This window comes from Lipotes vexillifer, unplaced genomic scaffold (assembly GCF_000442215.2).
Source record: "Lipotes vexillifer unplaced genomic scaffold, Lipotes_vexillifer_v1.1 scaffold422, whole genome shotgun sequence".
Taxonomy (NCBI): domain Eukaryota; kingdom Metazoa; phylum Chordata; class Mammalia; order Artiodactyla; family Lipotidae; genus Lipotes; species Lipotes vexillifer.
The window spans coordinates 1,908,744-1,936,291 of NW_006779087.1; the positions used below are offsets into that span (position 1 = coordinate 1,908,744).

The following is a 27,548-nucleotide window of genomic DNA, read 5'->3' on the forward strand; positions in this document are numbered from 1 at the left end:
GATAAAGTGACGTTTGCAGTATGTGCTTTTGATTTAACAATAAAAATGTGACTGATCTTGGTAAAAAGCAACTTGAATGGAGCATCGAGGTAAAAGCGAAATTATAGTTGATTGATTTGGAGGAGTGAATAGGCCATTTCCCAGTCTCCCCTCCCAGCCGGGAGCTGCTGATAGACAGGGACCACACTTCCACACCTTTAGCTCTTGCTCTTGCCGTGTATTTGATACTGTGCTGCTGTTAACCCAGCTGAAGTCACATGGTGGCTTTAGCTTCTTTAGCAGCCACTTCACACTGACAACTAATTAAACTTTTAAGAATTTTTCACACATACTTGTGTTGAGCTTTGACATTACCCAGTCCTATCTTTGTGTGATTAGAGTTTGGGGCCCAAGTGCGTAGCCTCAGATATTTATATGAAACGTTAAATTCAGCCCATCATCATGGCTTTTCGGGGTTTCGTTTTTGGATTCTAGTTTTGTCATTTGAAATAACCCATTTTGTTGTTTCTTGTGTTATTGTTTTTGTGTTTTTTTTTCCTAGTATAAAACAAGCAAAGAAGGGAGTGTAATGGGAGTTACAGTGTCCCGCCTTGCAATGCTGTCTCACTGCCAAGCTCTGTCCCAGGCCTGCAATTATTCTGAAGGTCAGACTTCACCCCGTGACTGCCTGCACTGTGAGCTCAGATCTGTGTGACTTCGAGCAGAGTGCTCGGTGACTGGACTCCAGTTAATGACTGCATTCAGAGGGAAATGTTCTAAGACACATTCTTGGCTTGCTTTCTTCTTTTTCACAAATATGCTGTGATTTAAAGAAACTAGAATTCTGGGCAAACCAAATATGTAAAGCATGATTTCTAGAGTGCAGAAATAGAAAACTAATTAAAACCATGTGCTTATTAGCCACAGAATGTCAGGTACCTCCATCTCCCCATGCGTTAGAGCTGCCACCAGCTGTATGGAGTTAGAGTCAAAGAAATTCTGCTACCAAAAAACACAAATTAAAACACAAAAATGTATTCTGGGTTGTTAGACTTTAGATGTGTTGATATATATTGTGTAATGACTATTTCCCTTAGAATGTTCTTCACAATATTAATTTTTTTAGTGTTTTATTTTCCTTTCATAGAATGAAACAAGTTAATACATGCTCATTATAGCAGCAGTACAGAGCTGCATTCTTGTCTGGTTAAAAATATATATGTTTGTGTGTGTAATGAAATCAATCAAAATGCCAACAAATGCAGTTGATTATTATATAATACATTCATATAATGGGTTATATGCTGAGGTATTAAAACTCATTTTCTTGAATATTAAAGATTGTTTCAGTATATCATTAAGTGGAAACAAATGAGATACAGAGCAGTATGTGCCAATTTTGTTAGTCAAGTATCTGTCTCTATATAAGCATTATAAGTATATAAGCTTAGAATTATATGTGCATGTATGTAGATATAACATATATATACATACACCAACATTTTTTGTTTTCTCTAGGAAGTATAATTTTTTACATATGCTTGTGAAACTTCCAGAGTTTCTAAAACAAACATGTGTTCCTTATATAATTAGGAAAAAATTATTATCTCGAAGACAGTGCCAAAGTCAAGGAATTCCAAACTCATTGTTTCTTCTGTGACCACGTCACCCTGTGATCAGTCCCCCAGCCAGTTTGAGGGTACCCTCAAGTAATTAGAAGACCCTGAGAACTTTTAGTGGTTTCTTTCAAAGTACCAAATCAGTTGTTTGATAGAGGCAAGTGACATAATTTTGCTACTTAACACTAAAGATGATTTCCTTGTGTTTTTTCCTATTTTTTTCTATTTTAGGGGAAACAGTAGTAAATGTTTTAGACTTTAAGAAGGATGCTGGGCTGTGGCATGGCATGTTTGCGGTAAGCTACACAGAATCAAGGCCTTTAGTGTAAATTGTGCTTATGATTCAGGTCACTGTGTGTGCTTTGTAACCACAGCATCACTCAGTGCTTGTTTGAAATTTAAGCCCCTAAAAGATCAGTAGTATTTTCCAGGGGAATTTGATTTTGTGATACGAATGGTAATTTTTTTTAAAGGAGAATGTAATTCTGTTTTTTTTATTGTGTGGTTGGGTATACCTTTCACATAATAGTATATAGGAGAACTTAGGATCAAAAATCCTTTAAATATCTGCTATGATGACTCAAAGCTTAAAAATTTCTACAAATGGCTATATTTTTATTTATAATTTTCAAAAAACTATGAGAGTCACCTCTTCTCTTTTCTGAAGAAAAGATTACTTAAATATATCTGGAACTTTGCAACTGTGTTTAATAATATCTAACCTTTCCATTGGACAAAATGTCTTGAATGAGTCCATGCTGCAATGAAAGAGTAGAGTAACAAGGTAGATGAGACTGCTTTCCATAATAGAGGAACAGGTACCATCCTAAGGGAGTTAGAAAAAGGTGACTTCCTCCCAGCTGTGGCCTCAATTTTTATGGAAGAGGTGACAGTTGAGTTGGACTGAAAAATGGGTAAGATGTAGCCATATAGAGGTATTTGGGGGGTGGAAGTAGAAGGGGGGACATTTCAAGTGGGAAAAGCTACATATGGAGCATGCTGATTAGGAGGGGAGAGAGAAGAGATACAGTATCCTACAGTTGAAGGAACCTTTGAGAGTATCTCCTCACACATTGCAGGAGTCAGAGAAAGAGTAGGAAATGAAGCATGGGGAAGAGGAGCAGTTTCCCTTTTCTCCCAGGACTCCTCAAATTAGTAAAAAAACAAAAACAAAAACCCTTATTCCTTGAGCATACATGCTTTCTTGCTCTTTTCTAAAGTCCTTCCCATTTTGTTTTTTTTTTATCAGTGGTTAAGAAACCCTTGTGAGGAGTTAGAGGGAATCTTCTCTCTCTGATACACAGAGCAAGATAGGGACACGTGAAGAATTAGTTATACACACCATTCTTTCCCTGAATCCAAAAGTTTGTCACCATAGCTAGAAACTTGGGAGAGGGAGGAAAAAGAGGTTTACAGTGGTATTTTGGTATCTTTGGGCCACTTGGGTGGTGAACAAAATGGCTAGTCTAAGTACCAAGACTTAACTACTCTGTCAGGCTGGGTCTCTTTGGGGACAGGGGGTCCTGGGTATGTTCGGTTTGGGTGGCAGGAGAGACACCACATTGCATGACCCCCTCAGGTTACTCAGCTTTATCTACCCAAACACCTAACAGGTCTGGGCAGGACCTCCGGTAAGCGACAGGAAAACGTTGATTTCTTGCTTTGTAAGACCCAGCCCTTTGTGGTATGTGGCAAGCATAAACATGATGAAAGCACTTAGAGGGTTAGAGAGCAGTTTGGCAGTTATCTGTTCAGTGGTAAAAGCACACATCCTGTGACTCAGCAGTACAAATTTTCTGTACCTACCCTAGAGAAACACTTACACACATGCCAGGGAAATGAGTATAAATATGTTCCTTGAAACATTGTAATTGCAAAAAAAAAAATCTGTCAATAATAGGGAAATGCCCAAATAAATTGTGGTACAGTCATACTATAGAATACTATGCAGCAGGTCAAAAAAACTGTATAGATCTCTTATACTGATGTACATAGATTTAGCTCTAGAACAATTTAAGTGAAAAAAAAGCAAGTTGGGGCTTCCCTGGTGGCGCAGTGGTTGAGAGTCCGCCTGCCAATGCAGGGGACGCAGGTTCGAGCCCTGGTCTGGGAGGATCCCACATGCCGTTGAGCAGCTGGACCCATGAGCCATGGACGCTGAGCCTGCGCGTCCGGAGCCTGTGTTCCCCAACGGGAGGGGCCACAACAGTGAGAAGCCCGCTTACCGCAAAAAAAAAAAAAAAAAAGGAAGTTGTAGATATATGTATAGTATGATGCCTTTTATGTTAAAAATACTTTTATGTTTCTCTGGGGATGAATATATAAGTAAATACATGGGAAAAAGACTGGAAGGATCCATGGCAGATTCATAACAATGATTATCTCTGAGGAGGAAAGAAGGGAACCAGGTTTGAGAATAGGTAGCAAAGGAGGCTTCAACCTTATAGTTAATATTTTCAATTTTTTTCAAAGAGCATGTGTTTGAGTATTGTATGGTTAAAATTGTTAACAAAATATCAGTTCAGTTTTAAAATGCTAAGTATGTATTAGGTATTGATTATTTTTTATCTTTTTCTTTGCTTTTCAGAATGTAATGAATAAGATGCATACAATTAGTGTACCCTATTCTGTTATGAAGACTTGCCCTCTCTCTTGGGTCCAAAGAGTACATGCCCACAAAGGTAGTTACACACAGCATCTAAGCTTTGATTATGTGACTATTTGCAGTTTCAGGGATTTTCAAATTGCTCTTCTAGACACATAATTCTATGCCTTGGTGCCTTGACAGGTTTTAGAGTTTGGTTATTAAAAAATTAGATATGTTGTCTAGTTCATCTCAGTTGATGTCCATTCTTAAGAATTGTGCCTGAATCTGGGCCCTGAATTAGATTTATTGGGTGCTTTGGTGTTCGAAGCTTCCTTGGCTAGGATACGAGGTCTGCCTGCAGGTCACAGTGAGCAAGGCAGTCGTGTGTCCAGTCAGTCGCCACTGCCTCAGAGCACCTGGAACAATTTCTTTGAAACCTTTTTTATTTTTCTCTAAGTGAAAATCATGATTCCTAAAATAAGTAAAAATGTTTTTATTATAATAATATCTACCAAATTTAACATGTGTGTATTGACTTTATCTCTTTTGCATTTATAGCCAAGGTTGCTTTAGTAAAATGCCGAGACTTGCACTGGGCTATGATGGCACATCGGGACCAAAGAGATGTGAGCTTGAGCTCCCTCCGCATGTTGATTGTGACTGACGGAGCTAATCCCTGTGAGTATTTCTAGAGTGTCAGTCTGGGAATATCCTTTCCTTTGGTAGTCTGAGGTTTTCATGCCCTTTCTGTAAGCATTTTTTTTTTTATATCTATATTGAGAGATAATTCACATACCATAAAACTTGCCCATTTAAAGTACCCTTCAATGGGGGACTTCCCTGGCAGTCCAGTGGTTAAGAATTTGCCTTCCAATGCAGGGGGTGTGGGTTCGATCCCTGGTCGGGGAGCTAAGATCCCACATGCCTCCTGGCCAAAAAACTAAAGCATAAAACAACAGAAGCAATATTGTAGCAAATTCAATAAAGACTTTAAAAATAGTCCACATCAGAAAAAAATCTTTTAAAAAATTTAAAAAAATAAAGTACAGTTCAATGGTTTCAGTATATTCACAGCGTCGTACAGCTATCACCATTGACCTGAATTTAGAACATCATCTTCCCCAAAAGAGACCCCATACCCATTAGTAGTCACTCCCCATTTCCCATCCTCTGTGCCCTAGCCCTAGGCAACTGCTAATCTACTCCCTGTCTCTGTATGTTTATCTATTCTCGACATTTCGCATAAATGTAGTCATGCTACATGTGGTCCTTTGTGACCGGCTCCTTTCACTTAGCATGTTTTCAAGGTCCCTCCATGTTGTAGCCTGTGTCTGTACTTTATTCCTTTATATTGCCATATAATATTCTATTGTATAGATATACTACATTTTATATAGTCATTCATCATTTGATGGATCTGTAAGCTTTTAAAACCACTCCATGCTCACTCATTTAGGTCCTTTCTCTATCATGTAACTAAAAAGAGCTATGAGAAGGTAACTTGATATAGCCAAGTGTCTGGACTTTATGTAAATTCCCTGTCACCAAATCTAAGGAGTTTGCAAAAGCCTTTAGAGGTCTTACTGTGTTGCCTGCTTTTCCTGACAAGCATAAACATCTTGAGCCTCCACAGGATAGAATCAGGTAAAGCATTAGATACTACTATGTTCTTTGTCATCAGTGGATTTTTGTCAGTACTCACAATGATCATCTTGGTATAAAACACAAACCTGGGACTGACCTTAGTAAGAAACAAGTCAGAGAATACATGAACAGGATGGAACTAAGCCAGAGTATTAGTAATGCACTGGCTAAACTGCAGTAGTTACTTCAGGAAGAGTTGCTTGCTTCCAAACTGGCTACCTGTTGCCTACAGTGCATCTCTGCTATTGATTGGGCAGTTTGGTAGGAGCAGCCTTATTTTAAGTTGTAACTTTCGGTAGTGTCGCTGACCTTTCATGGGCTAGATGAGCATTTGTTTGTCCTTGAAGCCTATCAACCATTTCACAGGCACAGTAAAATATTTGCATGGAATTGATGGTGTACAGATGTGTCGGCTTTCTATTCTTTACCAGTTTCCTGCAGTAATGAAAATCATATTTTCAGCTTTCAAGTTGATCTGTTTCAACTCCTCAGGGTCTGTGTCGTCCTGTGATGCCTTCCTGAGTCTGTTCCAAAGCCATGGTCTGAAACCTGAGGCCATCTGTCCATGTGCTACTTCTGCCGAAGCCATGACGGTCGCAATCCGCAGGTATCGTTCAGAATGTCAGTGCTCTTGATGTATGTTACAACTTTGATCAAATGTGCAGAGTGGACCAGATGATGACAAGGGGTGTGACCTAATCTTCTGCTTCATAATCCTGAACGTGAAAATGACTTTGTAAAGCAGCTTAAAGCATCTCATTTATTTTTCCCACTCTTGCCCTAAGTGTAACTGGTAAACTGAAATTTTACTTTAGTTATTATCATCTCACATTTGTGAATTAGTTATTTTTCTGTCTTGTTTTGCCCTTCAGAATCCTTAGTTAGCATCTTAGACTACAAGTAGACTGTTCTTGGTTGTAGCTTGTATATGCAAAGTACCTATATAGAGAGTACACTCAAGCCAGTATATTCCTTTTATTTATTTATTTTTTAATGGAAGTATAGTTGATTTAGTGTTGTGCCAGTCTCTGCTGTACAGCACAGTGACTTGGTTATATCCCTTCTTTTTTTTTTATACTGTAGGACCTTGTTGTTTATCCATTCTAAATGTAATAGTTTGCATCTACCAACCCCAGACTCCCAGTCCATCCCGCTCCCTCCCCCTCCCCTTGCAAGCCAGTATATTCTTAACAACTGATTAAAATTTACTTTTTCCATCTGAATGAAAGTTCACCATGCTTTGCACATGTAAATTAGATTAATTTGGCATGTTTGGGGTAGAGAAAAATGTGGATTTTTGTGTGTATGGTAGCCAGAGGAAATTTCCTTTCCTACATGTTCATACTTTTCTCTTAGTATCATTTTATTTGCCAAATTTCATGAGTTTATTTTGTTTCCAGGCCTGGAGTCCCAGGGGCCCCTTTGCCGGGAAGAGCCATTCTCTCCATGAATGGATTGAGCTATGGGGTAATACGGGTCAATACTGAAGATAAAAATTCAGCACTGACGGTTCAGGATGTGGGACATGTAATGCCCGGGGGTGAGTTCTCGGGAGCACCATTTGGTGTTTCATGAAGGTTCGTCTTTAGAGATAGTGGAGCCTGATAAAATATGAGATCCAAAACCAGGAATCCAAAATCTAGTACTAAGCCACTTTATTTCTCAAAGCCTCTCTAAGAGTTAAGTGATTCTAATCATACTTATTTCTGGCAGAAATTGGATGATTTAATTGTGAATGTTTCAGTTACAGTTGTTCACATGGAAAGCTAAGTACTGGGTGATACTAAAGTTGTCCGGTTTTCACTGTAATTGCCAAGACGATGGGCTGGCAGAAAGTTAGAGTACGTTGCTTCCTGCATGTTTGAATTTGATCTGTGTAAAGGGTAAATTAATTTAACCTGTTTCTTTGGACTTTGCAGTCATTTTGAATAAGTCACTGTCTTTAAAAGCTTCGGTCTGCATCTATTGTATGTTTTACTTGCCGAATTTAAAAAATTCTTTATTATCAGGGGTGAAAGGTGGAAATTTCAGATATACCTATGTAGCATCAGGTCTGTTTTTAACATTCCCGTTTGGTATTCTTACTTAATGCCACTCAGTGCATGTAAAACTTTTGTGGGTTCATAAGGATGAGACTGTTTTTTCGAAGGTTTCCCAGACTGTCCCTTGACTATACTTTCTGTACACTAGGGATGATGTGCATTGTGAGACCCGATGGACCTCCCCAACTCTGCAAAACAGATGAAATTGGAGAAATCTGTGTCAGCTCCAGAACAGGAGGCATGATGTACTTTGGGCTTGCTGGTGTGACAAAAAATACATTTGAGGTACGTGACGTTAAAGTTTCATGGGGAATGTGTTGCGTGAGGTCAGTGTCGCTAGGGCAGCTGAGCTGGCTGATGGGAAATAGCACAGCGTAGCTGTTGGGAGTGTGTGCTCCAGAGGTAGACTGCCCGAGGTCCAGCCCTGACTGCCATGCACTAGTTGAGCTGCTTAACCTCTCTGTGCCCCAGTTTCCTTCTTTTTAAAATGTGAATAATGATAGTATCTACCATAGGAATGTTGTGAGAACTAAATGGGTTAATGTTTATAGAGTGCTTAGACCAGTACCTGGCACACAGGAAGTGCCCTTGTTTATCTCTTACATATATAAAGAGTAAGAGGCCTCACAGAAATTCACCCTGGTGAATGTGCCATAGTTTGAGCGTATAAGACCCAAAATTTAATTCTGAGAGTGCAGTGAGAATGGATCCATCTCTCAAGAGTAGACTCGAGTTAACCACGCTTGTAAAGACTAATGTAAACCAGAATGCCAGCTTCCTAATGAAAAATGAAAACCTGGCTTGTCACGGGGGAAGATTGTTGCCGTTATTCAGTCTTTCAGTGAGAGAAATATTTATTGAGCACCTTCTGCATGTCTGGCACTATTCTCCGTGCTTGTGGTACATCAGGGAAATACATAAAACTCAAATAGCTCATATTTCAGGGGAACTAGCACATTGTTTTTCTGAAGGCAGTTCTGCATGTGAAGCCAAATTGTAATGAAAGTTTGCCTGGTGAGCCTGGAAATCAGAACAGGCATAATTAATTGTGTGTATTTCCTAATTGGGATTAACCTGCCTCAGAGTACCTTTTAGGGAAAAGAGAGCTCCAGTTTATGGGCCATGTCCCCTTCACACTAGACAGGGCTTATATGCCCACTGCCAATTTTCAGTCTTTGAGCTTCCCTTTTCTATAACCTAGACTAGTGGTTCTCAGTCTCAATATGGCAGGGCACATCTGTCTACCATCCCATTTGAAAATCAGTGCATGTAATTATGTAATAATAGATGTAAATGGCAGGAGAGTGTTATCTATATGTGTGGTGTGATGTGGTGGCTGAAAAAGGCTCCATCATCTATGTTTATACAGCCTAAAATGGCATAATATATATTATTAAATGTCTGTTATTACCACCACCACCACCACCATCATCATCATCATCATCACCACCATCACTGTCACTATCACTACTACATTCTTGGCCTACCTTCAAAAGTTGTGACCAATTCATAAACTCTTATGGCACATGTTTACTGCCATTCTCTTGGTTTACTTTCACAGGTGACTAATTATCTCTGCTGAGTTTTTATACATTTTACTAATTTAAATCTCACCTTATTTCTCTTTTAAGTGCTTGGACTACATATGTTTCCAATATCTGAGTTTTTCTTCATTGCATTTTCCTTATATAAATAAGATCTTCAAGCAGTGTTTGAAGACACTAGTAATATTTTATTACGTTGCCTCCCCTGGGAGGGCAAGTGCCTAGCTAAAATTCTCAGATTTGTTACTAAGCTGCTAGGTCCGTAGTGATGAAGAAATTTTGAAATCTGCAGGATAAATTTAATGACAGTGAAGTACAATAATGATACTAACCAAAAAAGGAGAAGAAAACTGTTGCACTGGTTTTGCAAATTAAAGTTTCTAATATTTTTCTCATTGGATTCTTATATTTAAACCCTGAGAGAACTTTTCAATGTGGTTAACACTTCACTAGAACAAAAGATCTAAAAATGGCTGCTTAGAAAAATAAAAGTGTATTTTAAAAATAAGCTACTGGTAGGGAATTCCCTGGCAGTCCAGTGGTTAGGACTCCTTGCTTTCACTGCTGAGGGCCCAGGTTCATTCCCTGGTTGGGGAGCTAAGATCTCACAAGCCACGTGGTGCAGCCAGAAAGAAAAAAAAAAAAGCTTCTGGTGAGAAAAACTTTGCAACACATACGAATGCAAAGAGCTAATTTTCCATTGTCATCTCTTACTAGCTATTTGATATGAGGCAAATGAAACTCTCTGTGCCTTTCTCATCTGTAAAATGAAAATATTAATTCTGTTTCATAGGGTTTTCTTGAGAATTAACTCTATTTACACCCATGCTTGGCACATGATAACCATTTTATAAATGTTAGCTCTTGTTATAGTTGTTCCCTGTGTAAAAAGAGAAATCTTAAAAATTAAAGGGAAAAATCCAATCAAATAGAAATAATAGCCAGGAGACATGACTAGGCTATTCACAAAAGAAATACAAATGGCCTGTAAACAAAGGAAAAGAAATTCATCCATGTTAGTAATAAATAAATGCAGCTAAAACAACAGTGGGATTTCTTTTTTTGCCTACCAGATTGGCAAAGTTTAGAAAAATTGATAACATGTAATATTAGCCAGAGTATGGGAAAAACATTCTAATACGGTATTGGTGGAGTGTAAATTGCTATAATAATTTTGTAGGACAGCCTGTTAAAATTGAAAAGACTCATGCCTTTTGTACAAATGCACAGAAATATGTACAGCAGTATTCAGTAAAGCACTGTTCGTAATAGTGAAAAATTAGACTGACCTACCTAGCCAGAAAGACTGGTTACGTTCTAATAGTGCTGATTCTGATGGTTTCCTGAGTACCGACTCTAGGCCAGGCACTGTGCTTGCATCTACAAATCTATTTATATTCCCTTGATCTTTACCCTAAGCCTGTGGTAAGCATTGAGAGTTCCATTTTATGGCTAAAGAAACTGAGGTATAGAGAAATACAGGAACCTTCCCAAAGCCCACGTTACTAGTAAGTGGCAAAGACAGAAATTGAACTTACATCTGACTCCAAGGGCTATGTTATCTCATTCCCCCATGTGGTGGTATATTATAGAACTCTTGTACAAAGAGAGCTAGATTGGCTATTACCAACTTGTAAAGGTATCCAAAATACATATACTGTACGAAACACATATAATATATGAAAAAGCAAGTTACAAAATAGTATATATAATATGATCCCTTTAAAAAATGCTTAATATGTTAATATGTGAATCTAAAAAAGTCCGGAGAGATAAACAACAAATTATAAATGTTTGTTATGTCTTAAGCAGGTGGGATTACTGGATTCACCATTTTTTATAATTTTAGTTTTCAACAAGCATGTATTACTGTTTTAAATTCTTTTTTTTATTTAAGACTTTTTAAAAATCAAATACTTTTTTTTTTAAGGTAACATTTTCACTTTCTTCCGTCTTTTAGGTGATTCCAGTGAATTCCGCAGGCTCTCCTGTTGGGGATGTACCGTTCATCCGGTCGGGATTACTGGGGTTTGTAGGGCCAGTAAGTGACACTTTCATATTTGTTTTGGTGCGTCTGATCCAAATATTTGTACTTTAGTTCACAGAACAAATTCTTATTAGTCCAAGAGTATTACAGGGCCGCTTAACTTACATTTAGAGCAGTTCCTGTAAAAATGTCATAAAATGAGTAATGTTTATTGCTCCAGTTACCCAAATTCATTTTATTCCTTCAAACTAAGACATTATCTTTTATTTTCAAAACTCTTTTCACTTATTCTTCCTATGTTGCATTGATTTGATTAATATATTTCAGTGAGTTAGAAGAGTGCTGAAAAAGTTAACCTTCAATAGCAAAGGGAAGCCATAATAGTGTACAAATCATTTTCATACAGATTATCAGTACTACACCAGGTGTAACAGTAAATTCTCTGAATGAAAACAATTTGTTTTTCAGCAGGTGGTATTTACAGGCATTGGGTTTACAGAGACAATTAGGATACAAAACCTGTTCTCAAAGAGCTCACAGTTAGTTTCATGAGCCGGTGAGGAAGGCAGAGAGGCAGAGCATGAAGGGCTTTGCATGACGTAATGGGAAGTTTGGATTTTGTTTTGTAAGTAATAGACCTTCATTATCATAGTTGAGCCCACATACCTCCCTCCATCTCTTAATTACCTCCTTACCCTCTCTTTTTTCTCCTCATAACAGTTCAAGTTCTATTAAGAAAAGATCTAATTTTATTTTATTTCTTCCCCACCATTTATGGGTGACGGTGGGGTGGAGGACATACCTCTAAGAGAATCACTCTCCTAGAAAGAGACATCTGCACCTACTGTCTTGACTTATTCACTCAGCACCAAGAAATTCTCAGAGACCCAGCTCCTTTTAGCTTCCACTCCACTATTGAGGTCCAAGATGGAGCTCCAGCCATCACATCTGCATTCCAGGAAACAGGACAGAAGAAAGGGTGTAGCCCTACTGTCTCTTAAGAGAAATTCCCTGAAGCTGCTGAGCAACACTTCTACTTACACCTCGTTGTTCTGAACTAGTCACCTGGCCACACATAGCTGCAAGGGAGGCTGAAATGCATGCCCAGCTAGAAATTCTACTACTGTGAAAGAAATGGAAAAATAGATGTTGGAGGACCAGCAGAGACTGTCTTGTTCTCTTTATTCACTTCCACCGTAGGACTTTTCAGACTGTGTTGAAAATGGCTGATTTTCTTCTGTCTTCTGGGATGACAGAAGGATGAGCCAGTAGCTTCTTGAGGCTAGAGATTATGTCTTACTTACAAAGCCTAGTCAGTGTATGGCACTACATTGTGCTTAGTAAATCAATTAGTGACATTCAAATGGAGATGACTACTAGGTAATTTAACATATGTAAATGGTCCCAAAATTCAGGAATTCTATAATGAATGGGAAAAGTTAATTTATTGCAAATGGGTCTGGGAAAATTATTGATAAAAATTATATGAAATAATAAATAATAGAATTATTTATACAGTGATGCTTTGAGGACATTGACAGCAGACTTTCCTGCAGCTCGCTTATTTTTTTGGAAAGGAGAGGCTCCTACAATTCCTTAGACCTTTCTTTATTAACTTATTTCTAATATTACCAGATGGAAACATTACCCTTATAAATCTGAGACATTCATTCTCACATTAAAACTGTTTTACTCTCTTCCTAATTCCAGTGTTAAATGGTCTAACAATTTTCTCCTCTGCATCCATCCCATGAATAAGTACAGAAAATGAACTAACACATAATCATGGCTGGGAAAATGAACTGTGCTCATTTGGCAACCTAGTTGCTTTCTTATAAAATTCCTCCATGGGACTTCCCTGGTGGTGCAGTGGTTAAGACTCCACACTTCCACTGCAAGGCGCACAGGTTCAATCCCCGGTCGGGGAACTAGGATCCCAACGTGCCTTGCAGTGCGGCAAAAACAAGAAAATAAAATTCCTCCCTAAGAATGAATATGGGGCTTCCCTGGTGGCGCAGTGGTTAAGAATCCGCCTGCCAATGCAGGAGACACGGGTCTGAGCCCTGGTCCGGGAACATCCCACATGCCGCGGAGCAACTAAGCCCGTGAACCACAATTACTGAGCCTGCGCTCTGGGGCCCGCGAGCCACAACTACTGAGCCTGCGTGCCTCAACTACTGAAGCTCGTACGCCTAGAGCCCGTGCTCCGCAACAAGAGAAGCCACCCCAGTGAGAAGCCTACACACTGCAACGGAGAGTAGCCCCCACTCGCTCAACTACAGAAAAGCCCACGCACAGCAACAAAGACCCAGTGCAGTCAAATATTAATTAATTAATTAATTAATTTAAAATAATGAATATGAATGGGTTCCCTTCTTATATACTGTTAAGACCGCATTAATTGTAAGATGCCACTGATTCTGAGATGTCGAGATGTGAAACACTTTTTTAGAATCCATAAAATATATTTTCTTTCCTACAGTTTTTATGAGATTTATTTCAAGGCAGGAAGTAAAATGTCTGTTTTGCTATTTAAATTATGTAAATCATTGTTACCTTTCAGGGCAGCTTGGTTTTTGTGGTTGGAAAAATGGATGGGTTACTGATGGTTAGTGGTCGAAGACATAATGCTGATGACATTGTTGCTACTGGATTGGCTGTTGAATCAATAAAGACTGTTTATAGAGGAAGGTGAGTAGTACAAAGTTCAAAGGTTAGCACTTCTGGTGGAATCTAAAGATACCTCTGTAGGGTGATTTGAGTTGTATTCTGTAGATGCTCTAGATTAGGTTGTTTTTGATTAAGTGTAGCAGAAACCAGGCTTTGAATATTTATCTTAAAATGTCTGGTTCTTTGGCTGTAATTGAGGGGCTGTAACCATATCCTGTATTTCAGTTTTTAATTACTACTGTTTGTTGAATCCTGAAGACTGAGGAGAGATTCCTGAAACACTGAACTTCCTACATTCCTTCAATACAGAAGTCACCCCATTCAGTCTAATTGAGATAGATGCTACTCTGTAGGAGTTTACATCTAAGAATTGTTCTCTTACTTGACTCTAAGTTATTACCATTTTACTGTAGAGATTGACATAGTACATAAGTGCTAATTTCAAATTCCATGGATGAAGTCAATTAGATATCCTCTTTTCTTTGCTTATTAACTCAAGAAAAGATATTTGGCATATATTTGAGTAATTGATGTCCTGTTGAGTAGTTTTCAGTCATGGATATATGTCTTTAAAGCAATCCTGGTGTCCCTTAGTTTTTGAAGCAGTAGAAAAATTAAACCACTAGAGAACCAGTTCCTGAAATGTATAGTTTTTTGTAATGGTGTGGCTTCCTGTGAGATGTAAACTCCATGGGGTACTGGACCTTCTGTCTTTGGTCACGGTCACATCCCCAGCACTCAGCACAGCCCCTGGCACGCAGTAGGTGTTCATTAAATGTGTGTGGATGAAAGGAAAGAAGGAAGGGAGGTGGTCAGGCTTGCTGGCGTTCTCAGCCCTCCAGTGCCTTCCCATTATTTCATACATGCATTCAGCAAGCGTTTATTGGGTGCCAACTGTGTGCCACTGTTCTGGATGTTCAGGGTGTGGCAGTGAACAACACAGGCCACGTCTCTGCCCGCGGGAACTCACATTCTCATTGGGGGAAGAGCAGGTAACCACATAGGGAAACAGAGACTAGGTGAGCTGGCGATGAGTGCTGTGCAGGAAGGACACATGGGGTGGTGGTGCCTGCAGGTTATACGGGGAGTCTGGGAATGCCTCACTAGCCGGGGGACGTTTGAGCCGAAACCTCACTCAGAGCAACCCCTCCCCCCGCCTCCAGGTCCTCCATGACCACCTGGGCGGGTCTGACCTCTCCCCACCACTCTCTGCTTCACCACCCTGCTCCAGGCACACTGACCTTCTTGCTGTTCCTCAAACCTGCCAAGTTCGTTCCTACCTCAGAACCTTTTCGCTTTCCGTTCCTTCTGCCCGGAAACCTCTTCCTCCAGATCTCCGTGCGGCTCGCGTCCTCACCTCATCCAGGTCTCTGCTCCAATGTCCGCTCCTCAGGGAGGCACTGCCTGCCCCCCCCAACCCCCTGACCCACACACTGCTCCGCCCCTGCCCTGCCTCGGTCCCCCGGTGTATAGCGCGACGTGATTGTTCTGTCTCTGACACGCAAGCTCCACAAAGACAGGGACTTCAGCTTATTTATCGCTACGTCCCAATATTCACGACAGTGGCGCTCAGTACACGTTTTTTGAGTCCTCGTTTTGATGGTAATGATTGTGACGTTTTCTTTTCTAAACTACTCCTTCCTGGGCAGTGCGGTGGGGTTATCTCCTCTCTGTAATTCCAACTGAGCAAAGCAAATAGGACTGGTTGTGAAGGGAGTCCTGATGTGTTTGATCTGTCTCTCTTAGAATTGCTGTGTTTTCTGTGTCTGTATTTTATGATGAGCGCATCGTGGTGGTTGCGGAACAAAGACCTGACGCTTCCGAGGAAGATAGTTTCCAGTGGATGAGCCGTGTGCTACAGGTGAGCGCACCTGGGGTCTCTGTCGGGGAGGTTGACTTTGCTGTCAAAGGCAGCAGAAGCCACTGCTGAAGCATTTTCTTCAGTGGACCAGTTATGTTGCCTTTTTTTTTTCCTGCCAGTAGCTACTCAAATATTCTAGCTACTGTTAGCAAACGCAGATAATACCACGCCTCCTTGTGTACCACAAAGTATTTTTCTGCTCAGGTTGCCAAAAACAATTGAATTTGACTTTCCTCAGCAAGTTCTTTCACTCTTTTGTGCCACGGTGTTAACTACCCATGAACATTTTAACTGTCCAAATGTGGAACACATCTTTGACATAATCAGTCCCCATGTCAACAGCTGCAGTCTTACTGCATGCTACAAGTGGTGCCTAGAGTGTGAGGAATCCAATATGAGCTGCTGTTCTTACTTTGAAGGAGCTTTACTGTGGAGTTAGAAATCTAGGTGAAGTAAACCACTAGGGAAGGAGAAAGATATGGGCTCAGTATAAGGGAAATGTTTCTAGGGGAGCAGGCTAGAATGATGAAGAGAGCCTAGTATTCATTTAGAATCATACTTTGAATCCCAGCTCCACTACCTACCACATAAGTGCCTTTAGGCAGCTTACTTAACCTCACTGAGTTTATTTTCTCATCTGTAAAGTGGGGATAAAGTTATCTATATTACAGAGCTATTGGAAGGTTAATTGACGGTAATTAGATAATGAAATATTTAGTGCCTGCCTTCCGTACAAGATGATGGCTATCATTATTAGTATAAAAAAGAATAATCATAAGCATATCTCCAATAAGGAGTTTAGGGAGACCCGCTCTATCTTAAATAACATTCCCTTTCACTCTCTGTCCCCTCACTCTTCTCTGTTTTCTGCTTAGTATTTATCAGCATATAAGTGTCTTTATATTTATTGTTTTCTACATCCACTATAATAAAAGACCCATGAAAGCCAAGAGTTACTCTCTCTTGTTTCTGTTAGTCCAGAACCAGATAGCTATGCCAGCACATCATCAGAGTAGGCTCAGCAAATATTTGTTGGATAAATGGATGGTCCAGAGAAAGCATGGACTGTCCTTACCATTCAACTTATATGTATTGGGATTGTTCCCAATGTCTATAACTTGTCTGCTTGGGGCATTTGGATTTATTTATTGCCAGTTAGTAGTAATGTTGTAGAAATGTTGTAAGCACGAGATGAGCGATAGCACTAGATGACTTTTAAGATTCTTCCTATCTGCAGGGTCTGTGATTCTAAATTATCAGTTGGTATAGCATAGGCTGTTTATAGTGCAAAAATCAGAGAAAGGAAAGAGAATACTGAAGATAGACTAGATAGAAAAAACTGTGAAGAAAGTGGGACTGGGTGATCTCTGAAAGACAGTTAGTAATCAGACCTGCAAAGAGAATTTTTTTATACTGTTCATATTTTCAAACACACTGCTTATTTCATTCAGAAAGAACTTTGGGGGATAGTGGTAGAATCTTGTGGTGAATTATGTATTTTTTCCAGTTACAGGAAGCAAATTTCCCAGGTTGTTATTTTTCCCTGGAAAGCAACTATAGGAATTAAATGCAGTGCTAAACTTACTAATCCAAATTTTTGTTAAAGTCATTGGGGTCTGATTTGGGTGTTGAATAAGAAGGCATTATCTTATATGTAGCTTCTCTACTTGGGGTACTTTGATCCATAGTAGAACATTAAGAACATCATATGTTCTGGTAGGTTAGAGCCCAGAGGTTGTTTAATTCCAGGTCTGTGTATGATATAAACTAAACGCCTAACTCAGCACCTTCTAAGGAACGTCGTCAGTGGATGACTTACCAGGTGGTGTATTTTCAGTGAGGAATCCAGGGTACACATGATACATTTGCTAACTTCCTGTATATTCTAAGATACTCAAGACTTAGGAACTGTTACAGACTTCCATTTCCTAGTTATCTCTGTTGGTTAGTGGATTATTCTGAAGAATATGCTTTCAATTTTATTCCTCTGCCCTTTTAAGTCATTTTAATAAAAGGCCTTGTCTGTCTTTTATGACTCTTGGTCCATTCGTCTTCTCAGGCTGGATCTCCTTTTCAGTAAGATTTGTGAGTAGTACAAAAGAACCCTCTCAACTGGCATGTTTAGAAATGGTATTGATGGTTGGTCAGTTAGTTTTCAAAGGTGATTGAAGCAGAAAACTATAACAATGAGAAATTCTTCAAGTATTAAATTTTAACACAAAACATAACAAGTGTGCCTTTATTTGATGCAGAGGCGTGTGAGTGTGAGTTACACCAGTTTGAGTTCCAGGTCAGCTTACTTCCATAAACTACATCCAAAAGCATTGGTTTCTGGTTTCATTTCCTTTAAGTTAGACTAGAACGTGAGTATTTGAAAAGAAACTTACCTTTTAGAATTAACTTGCCCATTCCTATCAACAGTAGGAGTTCACCTCTAATGAGTCTTTAAAAAGCATAACTCTTCCTATTTTGCATTCATATTTTATCAGTGGATATAATAGTTAATTATATGAGCACAGCAACAAGAACAGCAGCTGTAAAAGGTATAGAAGCAGGCACAGCTGACACTCAGTGAGCGCACAGGTGAGTGGCTGGGAACAGGGGTGCACCGAGGGAGCTGTTGGCCTCCAGGACTCAGTGTGCGGTGGGCCTCACCTGGATGTTTTGCAAAGGGGATGCCTAGTAACCTGGTGAACCACTTAAGCAAGGGCTTACTTACAGAGCTTCTGTTTTGTTCATAATAAAAATACTGGGACTTCCCTGGTGGCGCAGTGGTTAAGAATCCGCCTGCCAATGCATGGGACACGGGTTCGAGCCCTGGTCCGGGAAGATCCCACATGCCACGGAGCAGCTAAGCCCGTGTGCCACAACTACTGAGCCCACGTGCCACAATGACTGAAGCCCACACGCCTAGAGCCCGTGCTCTGCAACAAGCCACTGCAATGAGAAGCCCATGCACCACAACGAAGAGTAGCCCCCGCTCGCCGCAACTAGAGAAAGCCCGCATGCAGCAGCGAAGACCCAGTGCAGCCAAAATTAAATAAATAAAATAAATAAATTTATTAAAAATAAATAAATAAAATTTTTAAATTAAAAAAAATATATTTTGCCTCTGTTTAATTGAGCTATGTTGGACAGCTAAAATATTAAAAGAACCGAAACAAATTTCTAGGTTTTGGACATTATCAATCAAGAGAGAACATACTGAGGCTTGCAAATCAGTATCCACCTCTGTCCATTTAGATTGTACTGGGTTGGCCAGTACCTCACCACTCTGCCATCACTGGAAGGATTAGGTACCTTTAGATGTATGGGATCCTAATAATCTACCAGATTCTAGACCTAGAATGGAGAGAGAAAGAAAAACTCTAGGGCTTCCCTGGTGGCGTGGTGGTTAAGAATCCACCTGCTAATGCAGGAGACATGGGTTTGAGCCCTGGTCCGGGAAGATCCCACATGCCACGGAGCAACTAAGCCTGTGCACCACAACTACTGAGCCTGTGCTCTAGAGCCCGCGAGCCGCAACTACTGAAGCCCTCGCGCCTAGAGCCCGTGCTCCGCAACAAGAGAAGCCACCACAGTGAGAAGCCCGCGCACCGCAACAAAGAGTAGCCCCCGCTCGCCGCAACTAGAGAAAGCCCACGCGCAGCAACGAGGACCCAAGAAGCCAAAAATAAAATAAAACACGAAAAACTCTTAGAGTAGAATAATGCATTGTGTTAGGAGGATGTCAAATGTCATAAAATTAATCTCACTGAATATTTTTGTTTGTTTGTATTTTTCTAGGCAATCGATAGCATTCATCAAGTGGGGGTTTATTGTCTTGCTCTGGTGCCTGCCAATACTCTGCCCAAAACTCCACTGGGAGGGATCCACATATCTCAGACGAAACAGCTCTTTCTGGAGGGATCGCTACATCCTTGTAATATCCTCATGTGCCCACATACATGCGTGACCAATTTGCCAAAACCCCGGCAAAAGCAACCAGGTAAGAATGCTGGCTTTGAAGGCATGACATTAAAACTGTAACTTGAAGAAGCTGAATTCTCTCAGCATGATTTTTTTCTCTAGAGTTGGACTTTACAGAGATTAGTAAGTAACATGAGAACAGTATCAGCTGACCAAAAGCAGGAAGGAGTGAGATTTCGTAAAATAGCTTTTCCAGGTTTACTGTTGGCTCAGTCTTCTGAGTAATTCTCAGTAGAGTGCCTCCATTTTCCCTGGATGTAAGGTATGGGGTCAAGGTGATCAGAATCCCACTGGTGGAGGTAGAATGAAGCAAGTCCTGTAAGGGAAGGTTCTGATAATAAGAGTAGCTAGTATTTATTGAGGCTTACTAAAAGCCAAATATTAGCTATACATTTTACAAATATGATCCTAGAGCTTTGCCCTCAGCTGTGGAAAGTAAAGTTCAGAAAAGTTAAGAATTGTGCCCAAAGTCATATAGCTGGTTAGTGACAGAGGTGAGATAAATAGCATGTTTTGCATTTGCCGTATTCCTATGAATTCAAGATGCAAATAGAAGTATGTGAATTGCCATATGAAACAAGGAAAAAACCAAATAGTCAATTTCACCATTTTGCTTAATTTCTGAACAAACCTAGGTTGTAGGGCTAATGAGTAGGAGACTAAAGGCAGGAGTAAGTGATTGATGGTCAGTCATGTTAAAATATCTATTTAGGGCTTCCCTGGTGGTGCAGTGGTTGAGGGTCCGCCTGCTGTTGCAGGGGACACGGGTTCGTTCCCCGGTCCGGCAAGATCCCACATGCCGCGGAGCGGCTGGGCCCGTGAGCCATGGCCGCTGAGCCTGTGCATCCGGAGCCTGTGCCCTGCAACGGGAGAGGCCACAACAGTGAGAGGCTGGGGGAACACAAAAAAAAAAAAAACAAAAAAAAAAAAACTATTCAATCCAACATGAAGTCATTAGGTTTTATTGATGCTTTTTCATTTTAATTGAGAAGTTAATGAGAGCCTCCCAGTTTCTTGTATGCCTGGAAACACATGAGAGCCAAAATCTGGCCTTTACGGTTCCCACTGCTACCACATACACTCACACACACGTACACATAGTGGGAAGATTAGGAAGTCAAAGGGAAGTATGGCATTTAATTATATTTCCATTAAGACCGCTTTTCCTGAAAGGTAAATATGATGTACAATAATAAAATAAAAGGTAAGCCTCTGACTCTCTAGGATATTTTTATTAGGATATTACAGTGTTAATCTGCTCTGCTTTGCAGTAGTTATTACTTCAGTGGTCTGGTGGCTGAAGATCATATCACATTTGGTTATATAGATGTTATTGTCAACTCGCCAAGTAACCTTATCTTAGTAACAGTGTGTATAGAGCTAAAGTATATATGATATCAGTTTCTGCTAGTGGAAATGAGAGTTTATGGAGGTTAATATTCTAAAGGGGCAGTTAGAATCAATCTGTACTAATCAAGAAATATATAACAAGTATCTTCATATTTCCTGCCTACGTATCTGATGGATAATGTAAAACATACAAATCCTTCTCCATCTTGTATTCTGTTATACTGAAGTCCTACATTTGTCATGAGTAAAATCCTATTTTAAATAGCATTTAATCTAGAATTCCTTTAACAAAGCTTTCATTTCAGTAGATGCTTAAAGGATGCAACTCAGAGACATAGTAGTTGCTTAAAACATTGGTTTTGCTAGCCAGATTTCACCCAGTTTTACTAAATGATGAAACCTGTATAAAAGGTTTATTCCTAATCCCTCATAGGCATAGCATCCACCTGTCTGATGAAAGCATTAGGTTTGGATTCTGTGTTTTTGCTGTCTGTTGTGATGGTCTGCTAAGATCTTAGTGGAATACGTATGGGTCAGACCAAAGCAGCTTGAAAATGTAGCATAGGTGGAACAGACATGCTGTGGGGATAGCATGAGAGGATGGGGTTTAAGAAGAATACAGGAACATGGAGATGGTTGGGAGTGAGGTAAAAAAGGAAAGGAGAGGAAAAGGAAGATAGAAATGGTGTTAAGGTAGCCCAGTGACAAAAATCTCATTGAGATGTCTGTTAAGCTATCGTGTAAAGAATGGGAATGTGTTAGGACTGGTTTTGGCTGCACGTTTCAGAAGAACATAATGGCTGCTTAAACAAGAGACAAGTTTTTTCTTTCTCAGGTGAAAGAAATCCAGAGCTAGGCAGTCCAAGGCTAGGATGGAACTGGCTAGGAACCCTCAGTCACTGTTGATCCAGCTTCCCATCTTATTGCGCTGGCATTGTTATCAGTTAACTATTGTTATAGATGTGCTGCATAACAAATAATCCTAAAACTCAGTGGTTTAAAGTAAGAAGCATTTATTTTTCACTCATGGAATGTGGATCTGCTGAATCTGGCTGGGATCTGCTGGCCTTGGCTTGGCTCCAGGATGTAGGTTGGGTTCGGACCTGTTCCATGTGTCTCCTCATCATGGGACCAGCAGCTACCTGTGCCATATTTTCCTCAAGGCAGATGGCAAAAGCAAGAAGCAAGCCAAACCATACAAGCATACTTAAAGCTTCTGTTTGCTTCATGTTTCCTAACATTTTATTGTCCAGAACAAGTCAGACCATGCCCAAAGTCAATGGAGCAGAGAGGTATATACTCCTCTCATGTAATCACAGCAAGGAAGACTTGTAAGAAAATAAAACAATCTGCCACAGCCAGCCTTAGCATACTGCCTCAGGGTTCATTTAAGCTCCTGACCTCCAGCCATCAGTTCTCCATTCCAGCTAGCAGGTGGGAGAAAAAGACAAAGAAGGGAATACCCTTCCCCTTTAAACATATCTTCTAGAAATCGCACATATTACTTACTCTTACCTATTATTCTCCCACGCTAAAGAATAGAGTCTTTATTCCAGGCATTTGCCCAGCTAAAAACCGGGGGTTGTGTTATTAAGGAAAAAGAGGAGAATAGGGCTTGATGACTGGCAGTCTTCGCCAGTGGAAATTTACAGAATTTTGTGGAGAAAATAAGAAGACATATTACGGGTGCAGCACAGTATCAGCAATTAGCCTCGTAGATGTTATAGCTTTCAGTAATTTTTCACTCTTTGACTCATAGTCTCAAGAAATGCACACAGAAGGACCTCAAGAAATTACTGCTGAATTATTTTTGTCATTTTAAATTACTCTGAAAAATTCACTTTTTAAAATGTCACGCCTTTATTAACTTTACAGTGTGAGTCCAGGAATGGGCAACTTACACAGTCATATATAGTCTGAGTCCTGCCTATATAAAAAAGGCTGTCTCCAACATAATGTATCTGTTAACATATTATGCAGTCTCTTGGGAAAGAATTTTGCATATTGTATTGGATTGGCCAAAAAGTTCCTTCAGCTTTTAAGTAAAAATAAAAGACATTTTTCATTTTCACCAAGAACTTTATTGAACAGCATATTCACCATTTTGTTCCACTACCTTCTGCCATTTTTCAGGCAACTTCATAATTCCATCTTCCCAAACCTTTTTCTTTTCGAGCAAAGAATGGTTCCAGGTGCCTTTTACAGTCTTCCAGGGAATTGAAACTTTTTCCATTAAGAGAATTTTGTTAAGACGGAAATAAATGGAAATCTGAAGGTGCAATGTCTGGTGAATACAGCGGGTGAATCAGAACTTCCCAGCCAAGCTGTAACAGTTTTTGCCTGGTCATCAAAGAAACATGTATTCTTGCGTTAACCTGATGGAAGATGATGCGTTTTCTGACTAATTCCTCTTTTCGTCGAGTGCTGCTTTCAACTGGTCAAGTTGGAAACAGTACTTGTTGGAATTAGTCATTTGATTTTCCAGAAGGAGCTCATAATAGAGGACTCCCTTCCAATCCCACCATATACACAACATCACCTTTGGATGAAGACTAGCCTGTAGTGTGGTTGGTGCTGGTTCATTTCGCTTGCCCCACAATCTCTTCTGTTCCACATCATTGTACAGTATCCACTTTTCATCTCCTGTCACGGTTTGTTTTAAAAACGGAACGTTTTCATGACATTTCAGTAGAGAATCGTGAGCAGAAATACAGTCAAGAAGGTTTTTTTTGCTTAACTTATGTGGAACACAAACATCAAAGCAATTCACATAACCAAGCTGGTGTAAATGATTTTCAGCGCTTGATTTGGATATTTTGAGTATGTCAGCTATCTCCCGCGTGGTATAATGTTGATTGTTCTCAATGACTTGATTTGATCGCTATCAGCTTCAACTGGTTTACTCAACCATGGAGCTTCGTCCAGCGAGAAATCTCCAGCACTAAACTTTGCAAACCGCTTTTGACATATTCGGTCAGTCACAGCACCTTCTTCATACACTGCACAAATCTTTCTATGCGTTTCAGTTGCATTTTTTACCTTTTTTGAAATAATAAAGCATTATACGCTGAAAATGTTGTTTTTCCTTCTATCTTCAATATTAAAATGGCTACACAAAAATTCACCAATTTTGATAAGTTTTTTTTTTAAATGCACACTGATATGACAGCTGTCATAATACAGTCTAACAAAATTGTTTCGAGTGAAGTTAAAGACAGCTAAGCACTACTAGAGAGCCATCTTACGGAAAAAACCAAACGAACCTTTTGGCCACCCAGTACTTAATTTCAGTGGACATACACTTTGTAGATGAAAACTGTATAGCAGAGTATTGGAGTTCTTTACCCTTAGGGTGTGGTTTTTTTTTTTTAGTTTAAAGTTTTTCTTTAACTTTTCATTTTGAAGTAATTTCACTTACAAAAAAAGTTGCCAAATAGTAAAAGAATTGCCTTATACTCTTTACCCAACTTCCCCACATATTTAAAAGTGATTCCATGATTTAAGTGATTTTGTTCCAGCTATTTCAGTACATTCATAATCAACAGATTTCGGCAATAAACGTTATTTAATATTAATCAAAGCATAGTATCAGCATTATTCAAAACTCAGCTGGCAATAAATTTTGTTATGTTTTAGCCGTCTTCTTAGTTTCATATGTTGGAGTCTAATCTTTCAGTGACCATCAGGAAAGGCATACAAAGCCGTAGCATTATTGAGAAAGGGAGAGTTTTCCTTTTTTCTCTTGAGAAAGGGAGAGTTTTCACTTTTTTTCCCCCAAGTGGCAAGCCTCTGGAACAGTTGAAAATACTGTAATGAGCACCCATATACTTCCCCTAGATTCAGCAACTGTTAACTTTTTTTTAAACTGAATTCTTTGAAAGGAAATTGCAGACATCATGACACTTCACCCCCAAATATTTCAGCAGTGTATCTCTAGAGAACAAAAACATTCTCCTAAAATTTTCCTAATCAGCCACAATGCCATTATCCTATTAAGAAAGTTAGCATTGGGCTTCCCTGATGGCGCAGTGGTTGAGAGTCCGCCTGCCGATGCAGGGGACGTGGGTTCGTGCCCCGGTCTGGGAAGATCCCACATGCCGCGGAGTGGCTGGGCCTGTGAGCCATGGCCGCTGAGCCTGCGCGTCCGGAGCCTGTGCTCCGCAACGGGAGAGGCCACAACAGTGAGAGGCCTGTGTACCTCAAAAAAAAAAAAAAAGAAAAGAAAAAAGAAAGTTAGCATTAATATAATCCTATCATTTAATAATACACAATCTATGTTCATATTTCTCCACCTGTTTATTATAATAGCTGATTTTTTTTTTTTAATCCAGTATCTAAAGTCACACATTGCTTTTGGCTGTCATGTCCTTTAACTTGAAAGCTCCCAAATCTGTTGTGTCTTCAAGACAGGGACCTTTTTGAAGAATCCAGGCCAGTTGTCTTGTAGGATGTCCTACAATCTGGATTTCATTGCTCACTTAAAATAAAGCCCTTCTGGGCTTCCCTGGTGGCGCAGCGGTTGAGAGTCCGCCTGCAGATGCAGGGGACACGGGTTCGTGCCCTGGCCCGGGAAGATCGCACATGCCGCGGAGCGGCTGGGCCCGTGAACCATGGCCGCTGAGCCTACGCGTCCGGAGCCTGTGCTCCGCGGCGAGAGAGGCCACGGCAGTGAGAGGCCCGCGTACCGCAAAAAAAAAATAAATAAAAAAATAAAGCCCTTCTGATTTTCCTGATGAACTCACTCTCAGTCCTCATAGATGGCAGATTTCTTTTCAGACCAGATATTTATTACTGTTAAGACCCCTGTTAGGGTTTTATCCATGATTGGAACAGATGAAATGTATCAGTAGGAACCAATGCAAACCAACTGTCACCTCCTCGGAGTGAAAACTTCCCTCTCTACACAGTCCCTCCACCCCCCAATCCGTGTCTCTCCTGTGGTCCTATTTTCTTTTTTTCCAGCACTTCCTGCTACCTGACATTATTTGTGTATGTGTTTATTGGTTGCCTTTCCCCGCTAGAATGCAAGCTGTGTGTCTTGTTTGCTACTTTGTCCCAGTGCCTAGAAGGGTGCTCAGTCAGTATTGGTTGAATGAACATTTGAACCAGCTTTGGTCAGTCTGGAAATGCTTGGGGCTGGCGTGGGGGTGGTATGTAGCTTGAATCGCCATCTCCAGAGAGCTGATTTTTGCTTTTACTTACAGGCGTAGGCCCTGCTTCTGTGATGGTTGGGAATCTGGTTGCAGGAAAACGCATAGCACAAGCTGCAGGAAGGGATCTTGGGCAAATTGAAGAGAATGATTTAGTGAAGAAGGTAAGTGTTGCAGAAGTGTTGATTTTTACAAACAAGTCAAGGACAGAACCTACGCTTCAGATAACAGATGGCAGATGCATTGTCCAGCTTTTTAAAAGTTGCTGACCATGATTCTTTTTTCTGCTTTATGACTTTAGCACCAATTTCTGGCGGAGATTTTACAGTGGCGAGCCCAGGCAACTCCTGACCACGTACTCTTCATGCTGTTAAATGCCAAGGTATTAAAAATGCAATTGTATGTCTAATCAGCTGGCTATTGTGAGAGTATCTTAGGTACACTTGATCTCTTTCTTTCATCAGAAAAGTTCTATTGCCAGCTCAGAGGAAGGAGTTGTTGCTTTCTCCTTGTTTTGATATATGAGGATAAATTGTGCAGTTATTTCAAGGTTGAAATGAGACCTCCTGGAGTGTTATTCAATACTGTCTCTTTATTGTCACAATCAAGTTGTCTTTATTCAGTTCTGATAGGAAACATAGGGCAACCATGTAATTACATAATCTACAGATAGACAGAATGCATTGTGTCAATGTAATTTTTAACCCAGTTTGACTTTTAATTCTTTGATTTCCACCAGAAATAAAATGACTTTAGATCAACATTTTAAAAACCAGTTGTTTCTAGTACATACTTAAATTAAAGTATTTGTTGCTAACATAAAAAGCAAATTGAAAATTATTCAAGAGTATGTTTAACTATTGCTTTCTAATGGATGGTTCACCAGAATATTGTATTTTTTAAGTTATGCATTCCATGGGAGTCTGTTAAGATTTGTTTGTTTTAATGGTTGAGTCCAAAGCTGAAAGTACTGTGACCACAGCATAGGACAGTATTTGTCACCAGCAGGGGGAAGACTGGAGGGCCTATTGGAGTTCCTTAGGGACTTACCCAGATGGCCCCCTTCTGCCCCAGGTCCTGATAGTCTCTCTCTCTCTCTCTCTCTCTCTCTCTCTCTCTCTCTCTCTCTCTCACACACACACACAC

The 27,548-nt window shown here is 40.0% G+C and overlaps 1 protein-coding gene across 1 annotated transcript in view; it reads left to right on the forward strand.

Annotated features, from left to right (window-relative positions):
* DIP2B (DIP2 acetate--CoA ligase B (putative)) overlaps window positions 1-27,548 on the forward strand; it is a 231,646-nt gene that overhangs the window by 183,336 nt on the left and 20,762 nt on the right. Inside the window, exons 13-25 of the mRNA XM_007452300.1 lie at window positions 542-644; window positions 1,830-1,894; window positions 4,186-4,279; window positions 4,744-4,863; window positions 6,322-6,436; window positions 7,230-7,369; window positions 8,020-8,156; window positions 11,376-11,456; window positions 13,966-14,093; window positions 15,819-15,933; window positions 19,720-19,921; window positions 26,457-26,566; window positions 26,704-26,784. Coding sequence (XP_007452362.1) covers window positions 542-644; window positions 1,830-1,894; window positions 4,186-4,279; window positions 4,744-4,863; window positions 6,322-6,436; window positions 7,230-7,369; window positions 8,020-8,156; window positions 11,376-11,456; window positions 13,966-14,093; window positions 15,819-15,933; window positions 19,720-19,921; window positions 26,457-26,566; window positions 26,704-26,784 — 1,491 coding nt within the window. The remainder of the gene's footprint in view (window positions 1-541; window positions 645-1,829; window positions 1,895-4,185; window positions 4,280-4,743; window positions 4,864-6,321; window positions 6,437-7,229; window positions 7,370-8,019; window positions 8,157-11,375; window positions 11,457-13,965; window positions 14,094-15,818; window positions 15,934-19,719; window positions 19,922-26,456; window positions 26,567-26,703; window positions 26,785-27,548) is intronic.